This window comes from Coenobita brevimanus, chromosome 101 (assembly GCF_032717465.1).
Source record: "Coenobita brevimanus isolate Jiangsu-jjx chromosome 101, ASM3271746v2, whole genome shotgun sequence".
Taxonomy (NCBI): Eukaryota; Metazoa; Arthropoda; class Malacostraca; order Decapoda; family Coenobitidae; genus Coenobita; species Coenobita brevimanus.
The window spans coordinates 6,770,111-6,793,909 of NC_137054.1; the positions used below are offsets into that span (position 1 = coordinate 6,770,111).

General features: G+C 40.6%; 1 protein-coding gene across 1 annotated transcript in view; it reads left to right on the forward strand.

Annotated features, from left to right (window-relative positions):
* Nucleotides 1-23,799, forward strand: part of LOC145415127 (protein strawberry notch homolog 1-like) — a 204,372-nt gene that overhangs the window by 29,808 nt on the left and 150,765 nt on the right. The window contains exons 6-7 of the mRNA XM_080284547.1: nucleotides 7,225-7,284; nucleotides 12,347-12,492. Of these exons, the coding sequence (XP_080140673.1) occupies nucleotides 7,225-7,284; nucleotides 12,347-12,492 (206 nt within the window). The remainder of the gene's footprint in view (nucleotides 1-7,224; nucleotides 7,285-12,346; nucleotides 12,493-23,799) is intronic.

Genomic DNA, 23,799 nt, shown 5'->3' on the forward strand with positions numbered 1-23,799 from the left:
ACATCCATGTATTTTCCCTTTAAACATGAGAATGGTTAATGGGATCTATCTCTGGACACACTGGCCAAACTTCGGACACTTGAGAAGTTTTTAAAAAATGTAAAAAAAAATATTGGGCACTCGTGACCAGAGTTATACATATGTATAGAGAAGTATCCCAAAATATCTTCTTTTTGGAGCTCGTAATTTCATATCACATTAAATTGCATCATATCACATTGTAGTGAGGTATTCTGGCCGTAAATAGAACTAAGAACTATTCACGAACTTTTTGAGATGAAAAAATAAAATAAAAATGCACTGCATATACCCAAAACTGTAAGAGGAACTGTCCTCATTTTCCTAAACAAAACTTCACTTAATTATCAAGTATCTACCTCATTGACTCAACAAATGCATACCGAAATAACATAATATGATGTTGAACATTTCTTACAGGTTCTAAAGACACACACACACAAATCAACAGACACACGCACACACTGGCACATGTTATGAAGGCACCATGGAACATATTAACTGTAGTACATCAGTACAAAAAACTATTCCTTAACTACCAGTATAAAATACTGTAACTAAATATATAGTATCACTTTTTTCTTTAAAATAAACCTCATTACTGGTTAAGGCACCTTATTGGCAATAACTTTGGTACTGGTAGTACTGACTATGGTATCTTACAGATCTATATCAAAATTATTATCTTTACTTAGGCCAAAGGTTCACATCTACATCAAAAATCATTTTTTTGCTTTCGGTCAAGTGTTGGTTCTGGTAACACCTTCAGTATATCCTCTTTGTCTATGTCACTGCTGTCATCAACCATTGGGTATACAAATGTGTGAGGTGTACCCTGAACGTGTTTGAGAAACCTGACATGTATTTCTGGTTTTACCTTAACAATGATAGCAATATAATGCCTATATCTGTCTTTGGTATCAAAGGGAACCCTCACAACTACCCAATCTGAGGGAACAACTTTATCCCCAATAATCTGGGTAGAGGTGACTGTCAGGGGAGATGCTTGTGCTTCATGGTTGGGTGCAGATGTGGAAGTGGAAGGCTGTGTTGCTATCTCTGCTGTATCCTCTTGTGGCTGCAGTGGCTGGGGATGTGGATCATCAACTTCACACTCTTCATGCTGGCTCTCAGTTTCATTTTGTAGTGCCCTTGTAGTAATACTCATGCCCGGTGACACATTCAACCTTTTCTTTTGCCTTGGTTTCGCTATAGCTGGACTTGAGCTTGACTGACTGGTTCCATGCCTCATGTCCTTCAACAATTCCAAAACTGAGCTGTCTAAGGCAGTACTGGTAGATGGTCCTGGTGTACCAGTATCAGCTGTATCTTGGATTGAATCTTCTGGAAGTCTTGAGATGGATTTCTGTGGATCAAGAGGATAAATGCCGCACTTCCTAAACCCACTACGTAGGTTGTCAGCAATGGTCCCTTTAACTTTATCCACCAGTTCGGTCAGTAGTGCTGGGAAGCAGTCTTTACGTAATGAAGCACTCAGCCTACCAACAGTAGTTTTCTTGAAGTTCTCGAGGATCTTACGCCAGTGCACTTTTAGAGGCCGGAACACAGCAACATCGAGAGGTTGTGTCAAGTGCGTGGAGTTAGGTGGTAAGAGAAGAAAGGAGATATTATGTTTCTCACATAACTCAATAAAACTAGGTGATACATGGCTTGCCAAGTTGTCTCCTATAATGACAACTCTACCTGTATTGCGTTTAGCATAGGGAGGATAATTTTGTGGAACCAGTCATCGAATGAACACGAGTCGAACCATCCACTGGGGGACCTATTGTATAGTGTTCCAGGAGGGCCCCCTTCAGTCCAGGTATCGTAAAGATGGATAGCTTTATACACCACATATTGAGGGAGTAACACACCAGATGCAGTTCCAGAGAACATAACAGATATTGAGGATTTTGTTGAGTTCATGATTCTCTCTGGATATTTAGTGCCCCGCCTCACTATGACTTTCTTTTTACCTGGATCATCTGTAAGATTGGTCTCATCAAAATTTATTATGTTCTCTGGAGGCACACCTTCTAGTGATTTTTTCAGGTTACTGTAGAACTCGGCTAGCATGGCTCTTGTCACTCTGGCTCTGTCAGTCTTTATATTCTGGGACAATCGTCTACTAAGGGTTTGTTTGTGGCGCTTGAAGAAGGAATGGGCCCATTTAACACCAGGTACATTGTTACTGAATCGTGACACAACCACCCCTCGTTTGTCTAAATATGCTTTCACTAACATCCTCAGGTCCAAATTGTCGAGTGGGAATCCCCATTCTGCCAATGTGAGGATTCTCTGACACACCAGTAACTCTTCATCATGGCTCAATGAAGTATTACGTCCCACTTGTTTGCAATGTTTTTGTATCAGGTAATCATGTAATGTGCTCTTTTTTAATTTATATTTTTCAGCTGCTTTGCGCACACTCATGTTCTTGTTATTTATGTCATCTTTAGCCTTTTCCAGGGCACTTTTGGACACTTTACTTGTGTAGGCTCTTTTCCTCTTTATAGGAGATTTCGCTGTTTTAGGCATGTTTTTCTGTTTATATAATTAGCATCACTTTACCATTAATATTATTGTCTGTCCGAAGTTTGGACATTATTTGGCTCAAATAATTTGTCTGTCCGAAGTTAGGAATTTTTTCTGCAAAATAAAGAAGTATTCATTAAAGCAGGCATAGCAAGATTATCCATGCATATATTTTGAAACAGTTTACTTCCCAGTACTTACAGCACTTTTCTACATATAATCGTACTGTTCACTTTTTTACAATTGAAACTGTTTGTTCTGTGTGAACAAAGTTTTGCAGGGTAAGAAAATTCAGTTATTTTTTCCAATGGATTCATGAATTTTTTCACCCACACATATTCAAGCTAGTTTAATAGGATTAATACATAATAGTCTTAGAGGATTACCCTACCTACCCACATCATTATTTTTTGCAAATATCGCACTCTCTTCCAATAAACTTGAATTATTACATTTTTTTGCGAAATGTCCGAAGTTTGGACACCGTCCGAAGTTATGGCGTTTTACGGTACTGAGAGTTTCCTAGCACTGCCCCCTCTCATTATTGCCACTCCATCATCCACTGCCCTACCTTTTATCTCTTTTATTACCTCATCCATGTACAGCCTGAACAGCCATGGATGTGACACATCCCTCTGTCATTCCAACATTCAGATAGAAAAATTCACTCAGGTCACTGTTCACATGCTTTGCAGCCATAGCACCCTCATACATACTATTCACGGCATTCAACAACTTTCCGTTTACTCCACGTATCCTTAATACTTTCCACATTCCTTGTCTATCCACCCTGTCATATGCTTTCTCCAAATGCAGTTGAGAGATATAAATGTCATAGTTTGGTGTAAAATGCAGGGGCTGCACTCACCAGTGGTACCACCCTGTCGTGCCGACTTTGTGTATGGGAGAAGCAACAATGATTTTTTTTTTTTTTTTTCCAAGAAAGAAGGAACCAAAGGCAAGAGCCCACAAGCCATTCCATTCAAGAGAAAAACAAAAATAATGCAAAAGAGAGCCAAATTAAAGATCCGTTCATTTCGAGATGCCTGGACACACTTCGTTTGAAAGACTGGAGATCATAGGCAGTAGGAAATACAGACGGAGGGAGACAGTTCCAGGGTTGACCTGTTGCATAAATGAAGGACTGGGAGTAACAGTCAACTCTTGTATTAGAGAGTTGGACAGAAATGAGATGAGAGTACAGTAATCCCTCCGATATCTGATGTAATAGAGCCAAAGGCATGTCTGGAAAGTGGGTCCGTCCGGATAGTGGGCCCCTGCCTCCTGGACTGGTATTTATGGACCCTAACCCAGCCTAACTTTGAAAACCACCTAACTAACTCCATACTGGACCTGCACAGCACCTATTTAAGACCTTGTTCACACAAATAAGGGACAGAAAGCATGAAATAAATGAAAAAGAACCAGAGAATGAGGAATTAAAAGTGAGTATGAAAAATATTTAGCAGTGGACAGGGTACTTACAACACGTCTGTGGCTGTTCATTACAAAGGTTAACCCGCCTCCTCTAAGGCTCTGGCAGTGGTGAAAATGCTCTTGAAGCATGTACAGTAATCCAGTGTTGTGCTGCACTTAATCCTTTGCGCTACGAGTTATGATTGTTTAACACTGCACATTCTGTTCTTAATTGCACCACGCCAGTTTCAACTGCCAGTTTGCACTCTGAATTCTAATTTCATAATACTACACAACACTGAAAATTCCCATATGGTCTAGTGGCAAGGTTTTGCAGTTTATTCACTGTTTATTAACAAAAACGAGCACGTGCCGCATCCATTGCGATGAGCGTCTAGTCAGGATGGTAGTTAGGTGGTAACTGGGGAGGGGGAAGCAAGGGATGCGTGTAAACACAGCTGTTCGGTGCTGCGCGCCAATTTCAAAGTACGGTTGAAAAAATGTCCGATTTTTTCTTTTTTAAAATATTTTTTAGCCATTTTGGGGTTCCAAAGGCCCGTGCCTAAAATGTCCACTCCGGGTAGTGAGCGTCCGGATAATAAAGGGATTACTGTATGTTGCTAGATGGATGCTACGCACCGTTGTAGAGGTGGAGGAATGCAAGCAGACAGTTCAGAGAAGCAGTGGCCATTGAAGTAGCAATAGAAAAGAGATAAAGATGCAACAGTTTGGCGAAGAGACATAGGTTGAAGGGAGCCAGTATGAGGAGGAGAGTTAATGAGATGAAAAGCCTTTGACTCGACCCTATTGAGAAGAGCTGTATGTGAGGAGCCTCCCCACACATGAGATTTGTACTATACCCAGGGGTGAATAAAACCTGTGTATAAAGTCAGCAACTGTGCAGGGGTAAAGAAGGTATGGAGTTGGCTTAGCACACCCAATCTCGTGGAAGAAGAGTTTACAAGAGATGCAATATGATCTTTCCAAGATAAGCCCTGAGTGAATGAAACCCCAAGCATGTTCAAGGATGATGCAGGATTGAGCTAGGTATTATTAAACATTTGTGGGTACTCCTGTGGAAGATTGTGTTGAGTTGATAGGTGTAAAAACTGAGTTTTTGATGCATTAAAAACAAGTTTATTTTTACCCCAGTCAGAGATACGAGCCAAGTCAGACATTAGGTGTGCCATAGTCTCGTCCCTTGTGTGTTGAAGTAACTGCTGAAATGGACGTTGCGAGAACTGAATGGAAAGGTGAAGGGAGGAATCATCAGCATACTAGTGGATAGGGTTAGATATACAGCTTGAAAGGTCATTGATGAATAAAAGGAAGAGAGTTGGTGATAGGACAGAGCCCTGAGGAACACCATTGTTGTTAGACCTAGGAGAAGAACAATGGCCATCTACAACAGTGGCTATAGAATGACCAGATAGGAAGTTATAGATGAAGGCAAAGCCTAGAAACCTTAAGAAGGCAGTTTGGAAATTAAAGATTTATGCCAGACTTGATCGAAAGCCTTTAATATGTCAAGTGCAATGGCAAAGCCTTCACCAAAGTTCCAAAAGGAGGATGACCAGGAGTCTGAAAGGTAGGTGAGAAGATCGCCAGTGGAGCATCCCTACCAGAACCCATACTGATGATCAGATAGAAGGTTGTTATAGGAAAGATGTTTTAAAATTTTTCTGTTAAGAATTGACTCGATAACTTCTGAGGCACAGGATGTTAAAAAGTTAGAGGGTTGGGAATGGTCACCCTTCTTTGTAACTAGCTGAATGAGAGCAAACTTCCAGCAAGAGCAGAAAGGTACAAGTTGAAAGACAAAGGCGAAAGAGTTCACCTAGGCAGGGTGTAAGCACAGAAGCACAGTTCTTGAGAACGAGAGGGACTCCATCAGGCCCGTATGCCTTGTTAGTATTAAGGCCAGTGATGGCAGAAAATACATCAGCTGAAGAAATTTTAATGTCATCCATGAGGAAGTCAGAGGGGGGAAGTGATGAAGTCTCTACTGCATACCTGTCTTGTAGATGCCTTCTCAGTATGTAGTGTGTTCCATATGTACATGCTAGTAGCTCATAGTAACTCTTGTCTGACTTGGAGGTATTTGGGTTGATATTCTTTAATTAAAACCTAGGAAAGCAGTTTAGTTTGGGAGGAACATGATTTCTCTCTGTGCATATAGATATATACTAGGGGTGTTAGAATTCAGTAATTCATTTGACTGCAGTTCCTGTGAGTGATGGTATTGTCAAGTGCCCTTCTAGATGCCAGCATTCTTGACACCAATACAGTACCTGACAGTACACCATGTCATTGCTTCATATGAGGATATATTTGCAGTTTTAGCAAACTTAATGTGAAATTTTCCCATGTGATTCACAGGACAACAACAGAACCCCATATGTTTGTAATAGTCAGTGACAGAGAAAGGACAGAGCTTCTGGCTGAATTACAAATGAACAGCTGAGAAATCAGTTGGGATTTGAAGGCATTGGTGATGTGCTGTGTAGGATTAGGGTTGGGTGCTTTGGAAATGTGGAAAGAATGGATGATAAAAATTAGGGGAAAAGATCATTGTGTCTGAATTTTTTGGATAATGCACCAAGAGTTAGACCTAGGAAAATGAGGTCCTACAAAATAACTTCAGGACTAAGGCATTGAACAGTTGTGCACTAGGTCATGCATCATGGAGAGCTGCTACCATGTGAACAAGGTAGATACATGCAAGAACAAGCAATGACAATGACATATTTTTGAGCAGTAGAACCATTTTCAAGTGGTTCAAAGGTTCCAGGAAGGAACTTAGTATGCTTTGCAATGAGGTAAGAAGTGAGCGGCTGTCAACATCTTGAATAGAAAACCACATTGTATGTGCCACATCCACCTAAGTTTGATATCTGACTGTTCCCTAAATTGAAAAGCATGATGAAAAAGGATGTTGTGATATGGTATGGGATGTCAAATCCATAATGACAACACAAAAAAAGTTAAACCAGGAGGACTTCCAGCAGTGTTTTCAGCAGAGGCTTGAGTAGTGGAACATTCAATTATGTGTGTATAAGGGAAGTTTTTGAAGGGGATTAATGTTATAAGTCTAATGTTTAATAAAGAGATTCTATTACCAGTCACCAGACTTTTAGATCACTCCGTTTATATGGTTTGTTCACTTATTGTATTGCAGTTCATGCAGTTGACAGCTAAAGTTTAGGCAAAGGTTCTTAGCATGATAGAGAAAATTCCGTTGTATTTTTACAGCAGATGTGCCGGTGTCTATGCCTGGTCTTGGCCTGGGTTACAATCCAGCGCTGTCTGCAGGTAAATTACAAGTGGCCACAAGTAAATCCTTCGTGTGCTGACTTTGTAGTTAACCAGTATATGCATACTCCAATTTTTTCCATTCCATTTTCATTCTTTTTGGTTAACATATGATGCTTATTTACCTGTGCATGAGAGATGATCCTCATGTGTGGGTAATAGGTGTGGTTATAATGGGTTCTTTTTTTTTACTGGTCCTTTGGTGATCCTGACTTACTTCATCTCCACTTTGGTTAGTGTTGAAATAAATAAATTCTGTATAATAATAAAATTTGTGGTTAAAAAAAAAATGACCATTTGCAAATGTGCAATGATTGCTTATGTACTAGATAAGTGAGGGTTAATTAATGATGATTTTTTTGAATTGGCCACAGTTTTTAGAAGTATTGACAAGTGAAGTTTATCAGTGAGCATAAACCTATATCTGTACTGAAAATTGAGTAAGGCAGGACCATATGGGAATATTAACACTTTTTCTTTTCCCCAATAGCATTATATTGTATTCCTGGTGTGATTAGTTTGAATATCCAGCTCTTCTGTTTTGTATAATTTTTGCCTTTTTGTCAAACTATGTTAATGGTTAGTTGTTTTATGACATAGGTAAGAAGTCTAGAATTTTGATACTGTTATCACAGTATTCAGAATAGTGGAGGAAGTTCTGGAATGTATATGGCTGATACCCAACTGTGGCCACTTGTGTGTTTCCTATTCTTGGCATGCTTACACTATGTATCTATGAGGACCAGTCAAAGAATAGCTGTATAAATTGATATATTTATACAAACTAGAGTTTACACAACTTAAGGTACGGGATTATTTGCTGAATACAGTTTTTTGTCTGGGTTACCTTTCTCAGCTTTCAAGCAGTATTTTAGTGAGCTTGGTTTTATTTTAAGCTTTGTAGGCTAAAGTTTGTTGAGAATGTTTGTCTTAGATGCCATTTTGTGTGGAGGTGGTATCTTAATCTGCCTGTTACATGTTGATTCACCTGAGTTGCTGTGATATAGTGAACAAGTTTCTATCCAAATGTTTTATTGGAGGAGTATAGTATTATTATTATTATTATTATTTTTTTTTTTTATTGTATTTCATTTATTAAAAAAAAGAAAGAAAAAAGCATTGTGGAGGCCTCAGAGTGACCTGACAATGGGAAGGTATTTTGCAGGACTTGGGGCAGAAATAATCTCCGTATACTAGTTATTGGTAAGAATAATAGCAGAAGTAGCTCAAGATGTATTCACGCTTTGGTAGTTAAACAACTGAATAAAGAATCGCAGATTGTCTCCTGTCTTTTGCCTTCTCTTTGACAGTGCCCTCAAGAGATATGGTAAACCACATGCATTTATGTGCTTTTCATTTCTCTTTGTTTTAGTCACTGTTCTCACTATAGATTTGTGCTTTGAGTGTTACCTTGTGTTATTGAGTAGATATGCCATAACTATACTGTATAGTTTTGAGCTTATTGAAAATAAACAGAATGGGAAATATGTCTTGGATACAGACTTCCGAAAGAATTTCTTTGAAACTTTAAGTAATAGGCTATAGATGACTGAATACAGTAAAACCTCCTTATGACATACTAATTGGGCCCAAACCATTCCGATAACAGCAAGATTCCGATAAAAGCGACATCCGGACTTCCCCCTGCTAACTTGGACTTATTCCGATAGATCAGGCATTAGTCCGTTTCGCACCAACAGGTTTTAAACTGTTTTCACTACCATTGCAGTACACTGAGCCCTCGTTTTTTGACCGATTGTTATGCAACAGTTCATTGTTTTGACATTTATAAATCTATACCCTTTTTCGTTGTTCGACATGGTTATCCCCACCATTTCGACAATTCAAGCTGCACGCTGCCAGAAAGACCGGCTGAGCTGTCTCAGTTTCCTGCACTCTGCCCTGCTGATCGGTTGCCTCTTCATCCGTCTGCATTTCCATTTGACCTCGTGACATACTACAACACTACCATGGCTCCACCCAAGACCCCTACAACTACCCCTGTCAAGCACAGTCACATGCTCACCAACCTTAGTGAGTGTTTCACCATTGCATGGTCGGGTGACAATTGCGCCAGTGATTAACGAACGCCCTTAATGGACGATACTGGTTTGGCGCCAGTTTTACATAATGCACCTCTTAGTTTTGCACTATAATTGCGACACGCAACTCGGAAGTTGTTATTATTGTGCTCTGACAACCTACCATTCAAAAGTGCATCTGATTTAGTGTATAATGTGAGATGCATGTGATTCATGTATAATAATATTCGTGTAAAATATATGCGTGCATATAATATTCATCATTCATCATTCATTCATTCATTGCCAGACGCCATATATCCCAAACGGGGTGGCCAAGGGCTTAGAGTTAATTGTTTTACAGGGAGGGACACTAATCCTCCACCAACCCCACTTGACACGTAGGGAGAACGTTATGCCAACAGCATCTGGTGTTCCCAGGCGGTCACCCATCCAAGTACTAACCAGACCCAACGTTGCTTAACTTCGCTGATCGGACGGGAATGATTCGTGTATAATATGATACGAAATCAGACACACTTTTGAATGCTAGGTTGCCAGGGTATGATAATGACAACCTCAGAGTTGTACGCCGTGTCTATAGGTTAGGTAGGTTATAATCAATGGGTGGTCCTGGGGGTGATGCCCTCCAGTTAGGTTTCAGCACCTTCAGTTAGGCTTCCACTATTTATGGTTTTAAATTGAATACATTTGAGAGTGTTTGGTGTGGTGACGTCATGTCCAGTCAGCGGGATCGGCATTGAAAACGCCGTTGAAGGCGTTCAGGCGGCTTTCCGTAATATCACTAAGTAGGTATATTTTGTTTGTTCTCCAATATTTTTTAAAATAAAAAATCAAATGTCAATCATATGAAATATATGTAGTACCAAAATAATTTTCCTTGACAACGTAGGTGTATAAGAAAACAGCTCAAATCCCTGTGTCACTTTCATTCATATTTACCAGTATTTTTTCTTTATTGAATATTTTTTGAATGACGAAGGTGGTCAGGAGCCTAACCCTCCTATTTCTGAACAGTCTTATGAGAGAAATTGGTTCGTTATTCGACCAGTTTGTTATTCACCCACTTGTTATGGAACACATCCCTGTCAAATAGTGGGGAAGAGGTGTACTGTACTGTATTATACATTCCCTATAATAATCAGATGGTATAATATATATAATAATACTGTACTGTGCACTGATAAACATGTCATTTATTGACCTTATTGTGGTGAAAATAGCTGAAGTGGTCAGGCAGTCTGCACTGCTTCTGGGTTTCAACTAAAGACAGCTAAAATAATTGTGGTGTGGATATCTGTATGCAGACACCAATAAATTACAGGTAATGATTCAAAAACACGTGCCATAAAGCGTAAAAAATACGCAAAATATTCGAGGCCGGGGAGGTGCTAGGGGGTGCGGGTAGGGGGTGGGGGGTAGGGGGAGCTGGTAAGGCCAGGAGGGGGTGGATGGGGATGGAGGGATGGGAGGAGACCACCACAAGACACAAAGGAAGGGCCAAAGTGGAGTACAGGGACATGGAGGGAGGGTAGGGGGGAAATACCCTCCCCCCAGTTGACTGGGGAGGGGGACGTGGGGGGGGATCCACATGGGTGGGGGGATGCATGAGGAGGGGGTGGGAGAGGTTGTTGTGGTGGTAAGAACAGTGGGAGGTAGGGTAGTAACAAGGTAGTGGAGTAGAAGGACGTGGCGAGAGGGAGGTGGGGGGTACACCCCCCACCGCCTGGTTACGGGCCTGGGTCCCCCCTCTGGTGTGTCCAACACCTAGTTCTGATTGGTTAGAAGCCATCTAATTCACAGCTGGGGTGGAGCCAGCTGCCGCCAGTTTTTTGTGGATGTTGTACGATCGGTGTTGCTCGTCCTCTTAAGAAATTGGGCATAAAGCCTGATCGATGAGATTAGCTCTTAAGGAGTTAAGCACCCACAATCAGTAATGGTATGTGGGTGTTTCTCAGGTGAAATGGGAAGGGGAGGCCTCTGCTTTCTTCCTAAGAACTTGATGATGAATGGTGGCCGGTACATTCAAGTTGTGAAAGATCATTTGTTAAACTATTTTGCTATTCATGGGTGCGACTTTTTCATGCACGATTCAACTCCATGCCACAAGTCAAGAAAGATGACAAAATGGCTTCAGGATAATCAGATTGAGGTCCTCGACTGGCCTGGCAACAGTCTGGATCTAAATCTGATAGAAAATTGCTGGACAAAGATGAAGAAAATCATGGCAGAGAAGAATACACCCAATCTGGACAACCTCAAGACTAAACTGACAGATGTTTGGTGCAAAGAAATGTCCTTAGATTACTTTCGAGATCTAAGTATTTCATGCCAGAATGCATCCAACTGGTACTGAAAAACAAGGGAAACATGATTTCACATTAATGAATGTCATTTCTTGAACAAACCATGTGATATACTCTGATATCTGTGTTTTTTAATACCTTGTGGTGGGAGGTCCGAAGTCAATTTGCGGTAGCTGTATATATATATATATATATATATATATATATTGCTAAACCATATTTTGCTATACCATATTCCAGATTATGAAAATGTAGATGTTCTTACTGTACTGTATCAGTAACTATTATTGTACTTTGTCTATGCAGACATAGATATGCCAAAGTCATTTTTGTAGGCTTCTTGCTTGTCCCTGTAGACTTTTTCTTAATCCTCTCAGGCGTAGGTGGTTTAAGTCGTTAGATTGTTTTACAACCTGTAAAGCACACCATGACACAAATTGGGTAAAAAAAAAAAAAAAAAAATATGACACCGGCGGGAAACTTGTGTCCTCCTTTGACACGATGTGCATCATGTTGCGTTGTACAGGATGGTATTTAATGATTCGATTGGAGTCCGTGTATGATAGGGTTAAGATTAAAATTTTGCATGCCGTATAACAGCACTTTTTTGATGTTTCTAATATGTTCCTACTTTTTTTTTTTTTTTTTTTTTTTTTTTTTTCTCCCCCACCATGACATCAACTACTGTACTGTGGCTTGAATGTATTGGAGCAGCGGCAAGCATGGGCATGATGGGAGGGCTTGGTATGATGGCTGGGAATCCCCTCACCACCCAGAGCATGATGCAGTCTATGATGGCCATGCGACCTCCCTCACTGGACATGAACAACCCGGTTCTTGCTCAACTCATGATGCAGCAGGTGAGGAAGCCTGGGAATAAACCTTATTCCATTGATGAATTTATTGGACATGTCAGTAGATTGGCAGAGCCAATATTTTGCAAAGACAGTTGATCACTGTCATTGGTATCGTCAGAGTCATGATAGTGATGACAATGACTTCTGTTTCCCATCAAAAACTAAAGTGAGATAGAAACCAGGAAAATGCAAAGAGAAAAAATATGAGGAGGGAGACAATCAGCTGCATTCCGAGTGAAAGAGACTGCACAGTTGTTCGCATATTCTAGCCTTTGTAATTTGGCTCAACTTAGAAGCCTAATCATCCGCATGTCGTTTTGTTTTGTTTTGTTTTGTTTTGTTTTTAAAGGCCCCAATATGTGTGCATGCATCGGCCTTGGTCACCTAATGGCGGTTGTCCATGCTGCACGATCCATTGCAGCCTCCCTATTCAGTCCCTTAACCCTGAGGTCACACTTAATGACCTCGTCCCATGTCTCTCTCGGTTTACCCCTTATAACCCCACCCCCAGTATTAACACTTCTCACCTTCCTTACCCAATTATCATACCCAATCCTCTCCACCGGGCCAAACCCTCACAATCTACCTCTCCTCATCTCAACACCAATACACTCAGTCTCATCCTACCTCTCAACTCTTCCATCGTAAACCCAGCCCCCCCAGACCTTGCACGCAGGGACGCACTACACATCCACCTAATCATTGTCATTTCTGTACGTCTGAGCTGGCAAATATCCTCCTTTACTGACCAGGTCTCCCTACCATACAGCATTACACTCCTGACACATGCTGCATACAAAGACCCCTTAGCACGTAGGGAAAGCCCTCTTAATGTCAGAAGAGGCAAGAGCTCCCTGAACTTCTTTCAACCACTTCTCACCCTAGCCATAGAGAGCTAGCTCCAGCCCCACCTCCAGCACACAACATGTCTCCCAAATAACAAAACTCTTTCACACACTCAAGAGATTCTCCAGCAAGTTCATTGCTTTCACGACAATCTGCACCTCCTGTCCCCGACACGCCATACACATAAAATCAGCATTATCTTGCAGTCTACCTCTGATACCACTACATCTCTTGTGCACCCATTTATCTCAAACACTGCACAAGATGGAATTACTTTCCACACCCTTGTGGCAAAATGCACATGCCACTCTCCCTCGTCTTTGACAGTACCGCCACCAACCCTAGATATCGTCACTTTTGTTTTATCTGCATTTACCCTTAAACCCTTTGCCCCATACCATCTCTCCACTTCCTAAACCTTTCCTCTGGCTCCCTTTCGTTCTCTGCAATCAGCACCAAATCATCAGCATACAACATCTCCTATTGGAGTCCGTTTCTAAAGTCACGTGAGAGGGCTTCAGGTACCATGATAAACAGCATGAGACTCAAAACTGACCCCTGATGCACACCAATATTCATGGAAAACCCATCACTCAAATCTCCATTCACTCTTACCTGGGTGTGAGCACCCACATACATAGCCATAACCACCCTAACCAGCCACTCCTCCAAGCCAAGCTTTCTCATTGCCCACTTCACCACATATATTTTTATAAGTATTCTTTATAAATGCCGGTCATATACACCAGCCAAATAGTCATTTTATTAACTTCCAAGTAAAAAAAAAAAATTCTAATCTTTTGTTATATACTTCTTCACAATTCTGTATCTAACCCCTTGATTGCTATCAATCCTTAGCCTCATCAGCTTCTGTTCCCCTTACATACTTACTCATTTACTATGCCCATCCACTTTCTTCAGGATTTACCACCTTTACACACACCCATTTCACCACCCTAAACATATTCTCTTCATATGACCATTCTTCTACTCCGTTATCGACTGACTTACTGACGCTACACCTTTTATGAAGTACAGCAGTTCTTATCCAGTACACACTATATCCAACACAAACATTCAACAATCCCATTCCACAGCTCTGTACTTTTCACACTCATGACATATCTAAGAGTCACACAAATACATTTGTGTGGGCAGTAACACACTGTGTAGTTCTGTTACAGCCTTGATACTCAGACCTATTTCATGATACTGTCATAATAGTACCAACCACCTTTCTTCTGTGAGCCACTCTGTTCTCAACTTCATTTGCACATTTACCTCTTAATATTCTACTGCCATCCTTGCCATGACTTTTTTTTTTTTTTTTTTTTTTTTTTTTTTTTTACATCCGAGTTACTTTGGTAGACAGCTAAGAACTTCAGTAGTTCCTGTTACCTTATGAGAACTAGTTTTATAAAATGGATCAGCACATGTTTAGACAGGGTGATAGAGAAAGTAGTAGAGAGATGAAAGACAAAAAATGATAGAAAGCTGATAGAGAAGAAAAAGTGATCAGATGGAGAGAAAATCTTGAAAAGCTGTAGAATATGGAGAACAAAAGCAGGATGAGTGTATGTGGGTTAGGAATTAACTAGTAGCTGAGAGGGAAGAAGGGATTAGTAGGATGGAAGTGCTTGAGGCACTGGAGGGAGTCAGAATGGGAAAGCACCAGGTATTGATGGAGTTTATGATAAAATATTGAATTAATATGGAAAGATGATCATTGAATGGATATGGAAGATGTGCAGATTGGCCTGGGAAGAAGGTATAGTTCAGTGGACTAAATCAGCTATGACAGTTCCCCAAAAAAAGGGAAAGGAGAAAGAAAAGTTTGTGGTAATCACAATGTTATTTGTCAGCTCGGAGTAATAGGAAATACAGTTGTCCCTCATTTATCTGGATGCTCATTATCCAGATGATGGACCTGGGCTCTGTTAAACCATTATCCGAATTACCTTGCTATTATCCAGACATAAAAATACCCGAGAACTTCGGCCAGCTAGCCGATGTGTTGAGACATTCGGTATCGTGGCCACTGGGCTTGAGCTGTGAGCGAGAAGTAGTCCGTATACCACAAGTAGAGCTAAAATGTCTGTCCACCCCTGTACTGAATGGTCAAAGTCGCATGCTCATCACTCCCAACGAACCTCCAGCACCCAAGTAAAACGACTGTAACCCGCAAGTGGTGTCAAAACGTCCTTACGCAATCCCACAAAATGTTCAATGTCGCGTGAACACAAGGCTAAGTCTTTCCCAATCACCACCATCATCAAACACAGACCACAAGCCATGAGTACATGTTTGGCGATAGCGGCTGTCCGCCACTCTACTGAACGTCGAAAGATCCCCGGTCATGGTGAATTGTGTTTCTGCATGGCCACTTGATGTCTAACAGACTGCAAGCCACGAGTAAATGCATGGTTAAAGGGCCTGTTAACAGAAGAGGAGAATCCTGCCCACAGCCTCACTTCTCCCCTCCTTCCATCCCTCCATATCCTCCCAGGTGGTTGTGTGTGTTTTGCAAGAGAGGACAAAGATGATATTTTCTGCCTGGGTTGAGATAATCGGTGTAGTTTTGCATGTTTAGGCATGGCCAGGTGCGAAAAAATCGAAAATTCTCTCATCACAGCAGCAGGTTGAACAGCTTGATAAGGTGTATGGGAGTGTAGTGTAGGTCAGTCTGAAGATGTTCAGAACGTTCGTTCACATCCCATAATTTTTTGCAGTTTTTTATAGGCCGTGCTCAAACAACGCCTGCTGCCATTTATCAGCTAAATGCCATCTCGACGCCCACGGCCATTGAGGGGTTAAATTACTCTCTGCAGATAACTATATATACACCTTCTGTTTTGGCATACAAGATGCATTTTCCCTTCCCCCCCACACTTCTAAGAGATAAGATTGAAAAATCCTACACATGCATGTGACTATATCAAAACTAGAGGTTGTTGTGGGTGTTGGTTAGGAGTCAAAAAACTTTTTTCCTTAGACTTGCTTCTCCAAATTTAGGTGTGTCTTACACAGTCTAGTGTCTTATGTGCCGAAATATGGTACATGCAGTAATCCCTTCCAACCCCATGGATTGTGCAATTTCATTTTTATCCCACTCCCATGGTGTGCAAAAAATGAAGGATCTTTTTTTTCTTTTTAATAAACTTGAAGTTAAACATCAAGGGCATCATCTGGTGGAAAAAAAAAAAAAAAAAAAAAAAAAAAAAAATCTCTATCCTTCTTTGCGTAGGGCCATGTATAAAAGTTTAAATGTACGGAGAGTAAGTAGAAAAAATGAATAGAAATTAAGATAAAAAAATTTGTTTTTGTTTATCATAAACTTGAAGTATAAACATCCAGGGCATCATCTCCTGGTGAAAAAAAATCACTCTGTCTTTGCGTAGCACCATGCGTAAGTTTGGGTAGGGGTGGGAGTAGTTAGGCAGGTGATGCACGGCCAGCACAGCCTGAGCTGTGGCTCGCAATGTGACGCTACTCAGCCCTGAGCTGTGGCTTGCAACGTGGGCGTTCACACCAGGTACTGAGCTGTAAAGGCTCGCAATCCACAAGTTAAGACCCGGATGCCTAAGTCCCAGACATTTTATGGGCTTTGGTTAAAAAAAAAAAAAAAAAAAAAACTGATATTTGTTCATCTCTATCTCCAAAAAATTTGCCACGCGGTGATGAACAGCTGTATTTTTGGTGTTTAGTTCCGGTGACGTCTGCTAGAACTCCCCAGCATCCTCCTCAGTTCCCGCCTACCTCACCACGTCGTGACTGCACGCTTGCTCACCATGGCTTCCTACATGCTCACGTTTGTGGTGGACAGTGAATAACCTGCAATACCTTGCCACTAGACCACATGGGAATTTACAGTGTTGTGCAGGTGTTAAAAAATCAGAATTCAGAGTGCAAAGGATTAAATGCAGAGTGCAACATTGGCATGTTGCAACTGGCATTGCGCAAAGTAAGAACAGAATGTGCAGTGTTAAAGAGAGTTATACAGTAATTCACAGTGCAAAGGGATTAAGTGCAGCGCAACTTGCTGGATTACAGTACGTGCTTCAAGTGCACCTTCACCACTGTCAGATTGCCATAAAGGAGCGGGTTAATCTTCGCAACAGCTCACAGGCGTGTCGTAAGTACCCTGCACACTGCTAAATATTTTCCACTACTTGCTTCTAATTTCTCATTCTATAGTTCCTTTTCATTTATTTTATGGTTTCACCGCCCCTTATTTGTGTGAATGGGGTCTTAAGTAGGTGCTTTGCATGTCATATAGAGGAGTTATTTAGCTGGGCTTTCAAAGTTAGGTTGAGTTGGGGTCAATAGAGGTACTCTTGTCCAGGGAGTAAATTTTTTCCCAGGCTCCCAGATGGATGCTCTTCTGGCTTTATTACATCGGATCTTGGAGGGATTTCTCTATTTCATTTGAGCAATGTTATCATCAGAAAGCGGTTATTGTAACTCTTATAATAAAAGTTTAAAATACATCTTTATTAATGAATGCACTTACACAACCAGTCAGCTTCCAACTTTTAAAGTTTAAAGGCTCTTCTCTTCTCAAGAAGTGGATCAGATAGACTTTAGGAAAGTGTAAGGTTTGAGAGAGGTGGAGGGAGGTAGGGGGGAAGGGGGAGATTGAGGGTGGAATAGGGATGTATGTGAGTAAGGGAGGTGTGGATTGAAGAGAGGGCATCCCTGATGGTAGAGGAGCAGAATGAGGAAATGGAGGGTGCTTTGTTTGTGGCCATCCCTTCTGGGATTAAGGCATCATGGCTATAGATACCAAAAGTATAGTTTACTTCAAATGTTCTCAGTAGTGTTAGACCTTCCATTTTGGCAGATGCCTTTTTATTTACCAAACCAGTTACTCTTAGGTTGTTATAGCAGTTTGATTTTCTCCTGCAGGGCAATGTCTATGTCACAGACTGGAGCACCACAGGTTCAGAAGCTGATGGGAGATGTACCCAGGGGTAAGTGCTGGGTCAACTGTCATCTCCGTTTTCATTTAATATCAGTTTTGTTGTACTGTACTCTTACTTTCTATTATGGAGAATCCTTCCCAGCAGAGAATGGCAGTGGTATCAGTTTATCAAAGGTTTCTTTTATTTTTACCTTTCTTCTTTTATCGGTTTTCTTCTTTCATGATAGCATATTTTTTGTCATACCATGGAGTGCAAGTCCTTCCCTCCAAATTGTAAAAGTAACTTCAGCTTTTTATTTTTAAAACTCCTCTTTTTTTTTTTCTCGGAATATGTCAGTAACACTTCATTCTCGTTTTCTTGTCTTCCTCTAGTTGACGATTCTAGCATCTCCTCCTCAGTAACCATGTACGAGGTCCTGTTCAGAAAGTATCCGACCGTAGACTCTTAAAAAAAAAAATATAAAAATAAAAAAAAATAAAAAAGGCTAACCTGTTCTGCTAGGACACTTATTCCACTCTCAAAGTAGACTCCTTCTGGACTTGGACAGCATATAGCCCAGAGTTCTTTTCAGTGCCTGGAAACATGTTCCAAAGTCAGTTTTCAGTATCTCCTGGAGGTGCTTAATTGCATTTATCATGATCCTCTTCTCTCGTCCCAAATTGGGAACCCTTCAGTGGAGTTTTTGAGCTTTGAGAATAACCAAATATCACACAGAGCCATGTTTGGCAAGTAGTGAGCCTGCCAATCCTGTGGACAGTGTTGTGCCATTGGCCAGAAATGTCTGAATCAGTTGAGAAGAATGGGCAGGGGCATTGTCACATGGTGCAGCTTCCTACTTCTGCTGCTTTTCTAAAGGTTTAGTCTCTTCAGCTTCGAATTGAGTCATGAAGACGATGGATAATGCCTGCGGTGTCGTAATGTTTGTTGAGCATTGTCTTACCTGGTGCGTATTCTTGATGCACAACACCATGAGTAGTCGAAAAAAACTTTCAACATGCGTGTCCATTTCACCTTGCTGCAAGACCTGTCATGCTTTTTATATATATATATATATATATATATATATATATATATATATATATATATATATATATATATATATATACATATATATATATATATATATATATATATATATATATATATATATATATACATATATATATATATACATATATATATATATATATATATATATATATAGCTGAGGCGACTCCTGCATACGTCCCACTTGAATGACTGCTTTGGTTTTTGGGTTGTGCAAATGTACACCCAGAAAGTCTCATGATTAGTAGCATAACAGTCTTCAGAAAGTCCTGGATCATGATTTGCATACTCCAACATGTCTTGAGCAGTGTTCATCCAAAGAGAAGAGATCATGATGAATGTGACAAAGTGCCTGCAGGAAAATATCGAAAATAAACTTTGGAAAGTGTTTCAGGGAGTGGTGAGAATGCTGGGCTACATGTGCCATGTCAGAAGGGTCCTGACTTCGAGGGAATTAGTGTCCTAGCACAACAGGTTATCTATCTGTTTTTTTTTAAGCCTAAGGTCAGATACTTTTTGGACAGACCTTTTGTATTTTGGAAATTACCCTTTAACATTCTCCTTTATGCTGCTCATCTGCTTGTAATTTCAACATAAATTCTCATGAATAGCACACAAGAGGATAATGGGCCATATGCAGAAATGGAATTTGGTAAGGAAGAGGTGCTACGAGGGTTCTTAGCCAGTTGGAATATGTTTTTTTTGTGTTTTGTGATGACCTCTATAGCCACGTATCACTGTATTAGCACAGTCTTATTAAATATGTTAGATTTCTTCCTGCATTATTTCATTTTGATATTTTGGTTTTATTTTTATTTAATGTATTATTTTCCCACCATACAATTTTAAACAGATCAGAACACCCTAATAGTAGAAGTAGGTCAATAGGGCTACATCTGACCCCTCCCATTTGAGAAACCTCTCCTAAGCCAATTAGAATTGTTAACTAGATGACAGCAGCAAAGTAAAAATGACCTCATTTATTTTAGGGATCAGATACAATATGCCTTAAAGTCCTGTGCACCTTGATTTGCTTTCTCAGTCTTTTCTGTGTACGGTAATTTTCACCTCTTGTGTGGTTGTTAAAATGGGTGCCAAATCCCTGATCGTGTCCACTTCTCCTCACGATATTCATCCAGCCAGCTCGATCTCTCGCTCAGTCCCCTAGCCTCACTGACTTCCAAACCTTTCTTCCTACACACTCATCCACGATCCCCTCCACCTTCTCCCTTTTGGCCTGCTTCGCCTCCTCCCTCCTTCAGATTCACTCAGATATCCTTTCTTCACCACTCTGTTGTTATCCATTCTCTCTACATGACCTTACCATCTCAGTACACTCTCCCTCGATTCTTCTGTGTCCACAGCCTTCCTCACCTAATCCACGTCCTTCACAAATCACATTATTATGTATCCAATCCACTCTCAGTACCTCCACACACGTTCCTCAAAGCAGTCCCAACTCCACCACTCTCACTCTTGACTTTTCATTTTTAAATTTGCCACACCATAGTCTCACATCCATATGTTAAAGTTGGCGTTAACATTCCTTCCGCTGTAAGCCACAGAGTGCAGGTGCAACGCTTAAGCCTCTCTGTTTCTTTATCAAGGCCTTCGTTGCACCAATTACTTCTACTTCCTAGGCAGTCAACTCTACTTTCTCCACTTCTTTTGCACATTTTCCTCTCTTTTCTGTCGCTGTACCCAGGTATTTGAACTCTCTCACCAGTTCCAGTTTCTCTCCATTCACTGTAACATCGCACTGAGAGTCACCTTCTTTCTTCAGTGAATCCATCACTTTACTCTTTTCTGCATTTACATCTAAAGGCATGATGCTCATGCACATCAGCTAATTCTCTGCACTAGTCAACCAAGTTCTTGTCCAATATTTGCAAATGGTACTGCATCACTTCATCTTACAATAAATTTGAGATACTCCATCCTTCACCATTCATTACCAGTGCCATCCCTCCTCTCCATTACTTATGTTTTTATTTTTCTCATCACAACCATCCATTGTGCAAACCCTGGGAACATCACACAACCTTGTTGCATGCCCACACCGAATTGTGAACCATTCATTTAGATGCCCGTTTACTCCTACACATGCTTCACTACCATCATAAAAACTCTTGTGGCACCTAGCAGCTTACCATCTACACCGTACATGCGCAGAACCTTCCACAATCCATCTTCTCTGTCTTCTTTGTCATTATGCTTTTTCCAAATCCATGAATGCAGTAAATACCTTATAGTCCTTCTCACAAGCCTTCTCCACTATCCGTCTTAAGGCATATATTTGATCCACATATCCTTTTCCACTTCTAAGGCCACCCTGTTTATCACTCACTAGGAGTTCTGATATATCTCCTACTTTTTTGTAATAATTCTTCCATCTACCATCCCTACCATGCTCAATAAACTTATACCACGATAATTCTTGCACTCTCTTCACTCATCTTTATTTTTGTACAGGAGTGCATTCACAGCCTTTTTCCACTTTGATGGCACAATTTCATTCATCCATGCCATTTTGCATATCTTCAACAAACATTTAATTCCTCTCTCTCCATTACACTTAATCGTACGGCATACACCTGTCAATATGAGATCTATCTATCTATATTGTCAGACGCCATAATCCCGTAGGGAGTGGCCATTTGACTTTGAGTTATTTGTTTTACGAGGAGGGGCCAACCTCACACCAGCCCCACTTGTTGACACGTAGGGAGCATGTATGGGTTGGTTATATGGTTATGCTTTCTCATTTTTCAGCCGCTTCACACTGTTCTTCACCTGTGTGAGTGTCATGTTTCCTATTGCATCATTCCTTCTCTGCACACCCCCAAAACCAGTCATGTTTACAGCGGCTTTGCTCTCTCTATTCCCTTTCATCAAGCATTCAAAATATTCTTTCCATGTGGTCCTTACTTCATCCCCGTGGGGTAATAATCTACCACTTACATCCATCACACTTTCCCATTTCTTTCTGCTGTCATTTCCACATTTCTGCACCTCTTTCCAGAATAATTTCCTATTTTCAGTGTAATTTGCATTCATTTTTCTTCATAGATCATCATTTACCTCGTCCTTTTTCCTCTTCGCTAGTCTCTTTACGTGCCCTGCTTGCTCTCAGTACATTCAGGTATTATTTCAGTTGAACCCATGTCCTGTAACCACTCTAGCCACTTCTTCCTCTTTTTCGTCCACTGCTCTCTTAACCTCTTTCTCCCACCATGCCGTACCTTTCTTCTTTCATGTTACCTCTTTGCCACACCACACACCGCTTTATCATTCCTAACTACGCAATCCCTGTGTACATACAGGCTGTCCAGATCCATTTCATTCCAATTCACTGATTTTAACTCCTCCCCTACTTTGGTCCTGTGACCATCTGCCATTTCTTTGATCCTCAGCTTCTCAACTTTCAGTCTTTCTCCCCTGACTGCTCCTCTCTCTCCCTGGCCCTCCTCACTCCCTTTCTGTTTGATCTTGCATACCACAATCATATGATATGATCATACATTCTAGAACTTTCTGCATTACCTTCATTATCTATTCAAAAGATTTATTCCTCTATAATTTCCTCTTTCCAGAGCACATTTGGTCTGCTCCTCAGCCAACCATCTGGGACAACACACATGTAATCATATTTATCAAGTCAGTGACTAACCCCCCTCGTATATCTCCTGAGGCTTTCAGCATTTCAGCAGTAAACCCAGACACACCTGCTGCTTTCCCCATCTGCATCCTGCCTGTTGCCATGCTCACAGTAGCAGCGCCAATCTAAAGTCAAGGGCTAAGCACTGGAACTTGTGGCTCCAACTCTCTGTGTCCCAGTCAAACTCCTCATTCAACAAGTGGTTTCTCCCGGCTTCTTTAATATCTCCACTGTTCACCACTACCTTTCCTTCATTATTCATCACACACTGCTCACGTATGATATCCCTGCTCTCCCTCCTCATCTGATTTGCCACCATAAATATCTGTTCTCTTCCTTTCCCCGACGTTTAGGTTACCAAGTACAAGTCTCTGAGACTCAAACTTTGCCCTGTAAACTCTTTATATATAAATATATATATATATATATATATATATATATATATATTATTTTGTGTATATTATTATTTTATTATTTTTAATGTACTGTTTTCCTAGTGTATTATTTTACCATATGTAACATCTTTTGCCTTGTGATTTTTAGTTACTTCCTTACTGTCTTCTCTTTTATACACCATTTCACCATTTTCCAAATTCAGTACCCCCCCAAAAAAAAATCATTTTGTTTTTTTCAGGTTGCTTCTGATATTAGCTTTCTTATATTCTTTCTTTTGTCCCAGTTCAAGTCCCTCGTCACTACCCCTAACCCCTTGTATTTTTCTCTCTCATCCCTCATGTAGATTCATCACTTCTACTGCTATCCTTAATGACTTGAAGCAGAATTTTTGACTGGTCTTGCCCCACCCTGTCTGTACTGTACCAACCTTCAGGCTATCAA